The following is a 4929-nucleotide window of genomic DNA, read 5'->3' on the forward strand; positions in this document are numbered from 1 at the left end:
TGCCATTTGTAGCTAGAGTTTTCTTGGTGCTGCCTGGCTCACAGTCAGGACAAATCTCTCTCTCCTGCCAGTCCTGCAGCCACTCAGACCCAAGTAAACACACAGCGGCTTATATTATTTACAAACTGTATGGCCATTAGCTCAAGCTTATTACTGACTAGCTCTTACACTTAAATTAACCCATAATTCTTATTTATGTTTAACCACGTGGCTTTGTACCTTTTTCCAATTTTGCCTTTATATCTTGCTTCTTACGGTGGCAGCTGGCAGTGTCTCCTGACTCAGTCTTCCTGTTCCCAGAATTCTCTTCTCTCTTTGTCCCACTTATACTTCCTGCCTGGCTACTGGCCAATCAGCACTTTATTTATTAACCAATCAGAGCAACACATTCACAGCACACAAATATCCACAGCAATGCACAAAGTATCAGGAGCTGTTTCTTTTACCATTTCACTCTGGCTTTTCCTTCCTTAGTCACTAACTGGAAGCTACAGAGAAATCATGGCCTCACAATGCAATACCACAACTGAACTCTTTGCAGGAAGAGTAACAAATGACTGAGAACATGAACAATGCAATCACAACAAAGTCAGAGTGACTGGCTGGTAAAGGAGCCAGAGTGCAGCCAGGAGAGGCACAGATTTCCTAAAGTTTCCAACAAAGCAAATGACAAAGGCCTCATCTGAATCATCTCAGCAACTGCATCAAAAAGTAATCTTCTAAAATAAACATTCTCTCCGGATGGAGAGGTGGAGATGTTGGGGAACATGTAGTGCTTTCAAAGGACCCAAGCCATCCATGTTGGATGGCTCACAACTGCCTGTGACTCCCGCTCCAGGAGATCCGGTGCGTCTAGCCTTCCTGGGCAACTGTACTCATATGCACATATTCCCACACAAATGCACACATACACATAATTAAAAATAAAACAATAAATCTTTAAAAAGAGCTTCAGGATTAGGGTGGATGATGCTATTTTCAGAAAATGAATTCGTTTTAAGATACTGAAATGATGCAACTGAGAGAAAGGAGAAGCACCAGTTTATAAGGCTCTTCCTTCAAATTCAGATGGACAATTAGGAATCCTTCCAATTCCATGGGAACATGAAATCCAGGTCTGACACGTCACAGGCTCATGAGTTTATGATGAATTCAGCGGCTGATGGAGATCCACATGGAAGAGCCAGCCACAGACAGCTGTCCTGTGAAGAGGTTGTTTACACTTGATCCAGCCACCTGGGCTCTTTCCCTGCTGCTCAGGATTTGGGTTTCAGGGGCTTCTTCAGCATTTAATTAACTCTTTGTTGACTGAAGGTGCTGGGACTGTTTCTCCACACATAAACTGATCCTAAGACAGAAGAAGAAATGCTATTAGCCACCAGGTTTCTGTCCCACAAATGCATTAACATCACTTTCACTTCGTTACAGAATCAACTCAGCTTTAGTTTTTTCCACTGCTATATCATTTGTTTCTATTATTATTATATGCTAGCAATAAAAAAATCAAGATGTGAAATTTAGGGGAAAATTCATTTATGATATTAGAAAAATGGCAAAAAATTTAATTTAAAAAGTCTACAACTTATGCACTAAAAATTAACTGTTTTCCAGTCTATCCCTGCCCATTGTAAGATGTGAGCAGGACCCTTGACCTCCCCATAGATATCAGTAGTTATCCTAGTTGACAAAATTAGAGACCAAGGAACATTTTTAAAAAAAGATTTATTTATTTGTTTGTTTATTTATTTATTTTTAAGTATGAGTGCTCTACTATATATATGCCTTTATGGTATAAGAGGGTGTTAGATCCCACTATAGATGGTTGTGAGCTACCATGTGGTCACTGGGAATTGAACTCAGTACCTGTGGAAGAGCAGCCAGTGCTCTTTTTTTTTTTTTTTCATTTTTCTTTATTAAGAAAATTTTCTACTCACTCCACATACTATCTACAGATTCCCCCCTCCTCCCACGCCCCAGCCCTCTTTCCTAAGCCACCCCATATCCCCACATCCCTCAAATCGAGGTCTTCCATGGGGAGTCAGCAGAGCCCAGCACATTGAGCCTAGGCAGGTCCAAGCCCCTTCCCACTGCACCAAGGCTGTGCAAGGTGTCACTCCATAGACACCAGGTTCCAGAAGACTGCCCACAGACCAGGGACAGATCCCGATTCCCCTGCCTGGGAGCCCCCAAACAGTTCAAGCCAAACAACTGTCTTCCGTATCCAGAGGGCCTAGTCCAGTCCCATGGGGGCTCCACAGCCATCAGTCCATAGTTCATGGGCTTCCACTAGTGTGGCTGGTCATCTCTGCACGGCCTCCCATCATGATCTTGACGTCCCTTGCCTGCAGTATCTCGGAGCTCAGCCTGGTGCCTGGCCGTGGATCTCTGTATCTGCCTCCATCAGTCACTAGCAGCCAGTGCTCTTAACCACTGAGCCATCTCTCCAGCCCCAATAGCACTTCACTTTGTTCAAAGAACTGGAGTCAGCACTAAATTAGAATTAAGAGCATGTTGAAGTGTAGTCCTAAATTCTTTATTTAATAAGCAGTGTCTATATAAACATGCCCATCTTGCTAGAGAGCAACCAGAAACAATAAAGTCGCATCTTTTAAGTTTTTTCATTAATCATATCTGGTCATTCAAATATCAGCCTTTCTATTTGCACTAAACAATAGTTTTTTGTGTTTCCCAGCACAGACCTGCAATAGTAACTACTTTGGAAATGAAGTTCAGTTTCTGGTTTCTTTTCTTCTTTCTTTCTTTTTTCTTATCCTCCCCACCCCCCCGACAGGGCTTCTCTGTGTAACAGCCCTAGCTATCCTGGGACTCGATTTGTAGATCAGGCTGACCTCAAACGCAGAGATCCATTTGCCTCTGCCTCCTGAGAGCTGGGATTCTGCCTCAGTCTCTGGTCTTTTATCGTGGTTTATGCCCACTACCACAAGAACTCTCCCAGTTACTGCATATCTCCCATAGTGTGATTCCCAAGGAGTCAGCCCTTGGTCTGACCCTGTTGTTCTTTGTACCAGAGACCATTTTAATCCAAGAATGAATCATTAAATTTCTACATTATTGTTTCAACTAAAGCCTGCCACTCACAAAGCTCTGTGCTTTGATCCAACTTACCCTACACTCATTTCAGAGTTCATTCTTAAGACTGTTAAACTGCTAACTTAAGACTCCAAAGCACTAACTGCACTTTGGGTGAGGGGTAAAAGCATTTACCCTTTATCTATTGTCATCTTTATTGGGTACAAAGGAACAAATTTAACATGAAATTGTAAAAACCACAACTTAGAATTATATGTCAAACAAGATAACATAGACTGTATGCATAAACCAGGCAAGCAATAAAAGGCAATCTTTTCAAAATGTCCTGGACCTCAAAACAAACTTAAATATTAAATACAAAAGAAATGTCAAAAGAGAAAACACCAATTAAAATAACCTTTACGATGTTTTTTCATTCCCCGATTAAGTCATTTTCATTACATTACATTGTCATCACAGAGCAATTTCTTTATTGCTCTTTCCAAAGTGAACACAAGTTACATAATTTAAACTTGAACAATATTATCCTACAACTACATACTGACAATTTGTAAAGCTTTTTAAAAATACCCATGATCTAGCACAAGGTTAAGAAATGCTCTTCTAGGCTGGGTGTGGTGGCCCATTCCTTTAATTGCCACCCTTAATACGCAAAGGCAGGGGGATCTCTATGGGTTCAAAGCCAGCCTGGTCTACATAGCAACTTCCAGTACAGCCAGGGCTACATAAAGACCATCTCAAAAAACAAGCAAACAAAAAAACCCAGAAAACAAAACAAAACTCCCAACACTCTTCTGCACTTTTATATCAGACAGGCTGCTTTAGGTCTCTGTCATTACCTATACCACCCACCCGCTGTAATGTCTCCCTTACTTTGTCATAAATCACTTTTATAATGAGAGAGCAGCTAGGGCACGTTGCCACATCTTCTCCATTCTCCAAATCTTCCTAGGACAAAATCAAACAACGTAAGGTCAGCATTGCCTCCCTTCCGTCATCTTCCCACAAGCCTTTCCCACATCTATATGCAAGTCTTGGGTTGGGTTAGCACAGAGAACTTCCCCCAAAGTGTCACCTAGAAAAACCAGGGAGATTAGGTTGTTTTGGTCGCCCCAAAACGCTGGGTTACAAACTCGAGTTCCCTTCTCCAAAGAAGTTCCCAGAAAACGACTGTAAGGGTGTGGCTAGGGAGATCTGCGCCCCTGGCCAGACCGCGTACCCCGACAGCTCCGAATACTACGTTAGCGGCGGGGGTTCAGGAGAACACGTGGGTGACAGCCTAGCCAGGGACCCCGGAAGGGAAAATGCGCGAGCTCAAGGAGTCGCCCATGGGCCCTCAGGGTACCTTGGTGATGGAGAACTTATCCCCACAGGGGCAGGGGTAGAAATACGTCTCCGAGTCCTCGTCATATTGAAAGTCCTCGATCTCCACCTCATCGTGAAACACCGCCATGGTCAGCGGGTGGACTCTTCATCAGTTTGCTTAACTCGGCTGGTGCTGGAAGGTCTGGGCGTCCCGGCTGACCCGGAAGCAGGCACAATCACTTCCGGGCGGCGCAAGGCGATGACATAACAGTAGCCAAATGGGTGACCGGGTCGCGATCGCCGTGGAGATAGCCAAGCTGGGGGACTTATTGCCTCAAAGGTGGCGCTTACTGAGCAGCCGGTTTGCGCAGCGCTCCGCCCACTAGGTGGCAGTGACCAATAGCATGAGAGGCTCTCTCTCACGGCTGCTACGTCCCTCCGGGCCTGGGAGTTTGGGTCTGGGCTGTAAGAGTTGTTTCCTTTGCCGGTGGAGTCTCGTCCTCCACCGCTGACTCCAGAGAACCTTTAAAGAGTGGGCTGGAGGCTACGGCCCTTAGCAGAGGGGGGCGCCTG

At 44.4% G+C, this 4929-nt stretch overlaps 1 protein-coding gene across 2 annotated transcripts; it reads right to left on the bottom strand.

The window, feature by feature from the left end:
* Positions 1–917: 917 nt before the first annotated feature.
* LOC118576467 (DPH3 homolog) lies at positions 918–4689 on the bottom strand. Of its 2 annotated transcripts, XM_036176711.1 has the most exons (3): positions 4397–4679; positions 3925–3999; positions 918–1348 (listed from the first exon to the last, which is right to left on the bottom strand). In XM_036176711.1, the coding sequence occupies exons 1-3, from the start codon at positions 4502–4504 to the stop codon at positions 1283–1285; spliced, it is 249 nt and encodes an 82-aa protein (XP_036032604.1). In that variant the 5' UTR covers positions 4505–4679; the 3' UTR covers positions 918–1282. The 2 variants fall into 2 exon arrangements, with proteins under 2 accessions (XP_036032604.1, XP_036032605.1); XM_036176712.1 differs by lacking the exon at positions 3925–3999 and having other exon boundaries at positions 4397–4689.
* Positions 4690–4929: the final 240 nt, after the last annotated feature.

The sequence above is a fragment of the Onychomys torridus genome, unplaced genomic scaffold, assembly GCF_903995425.1.
Source record: "Onychomys torridus unplaced genomic scaffold, mOncTor1.1, whole genome shotgun sequence".
In the NCBI taxonomy this organism is placed as follows: Eukaryota; Metazoa; Chordata; class Mammalia; order Rodentia; family Cricetidae; genus Onychomys; species Onychomys torridus.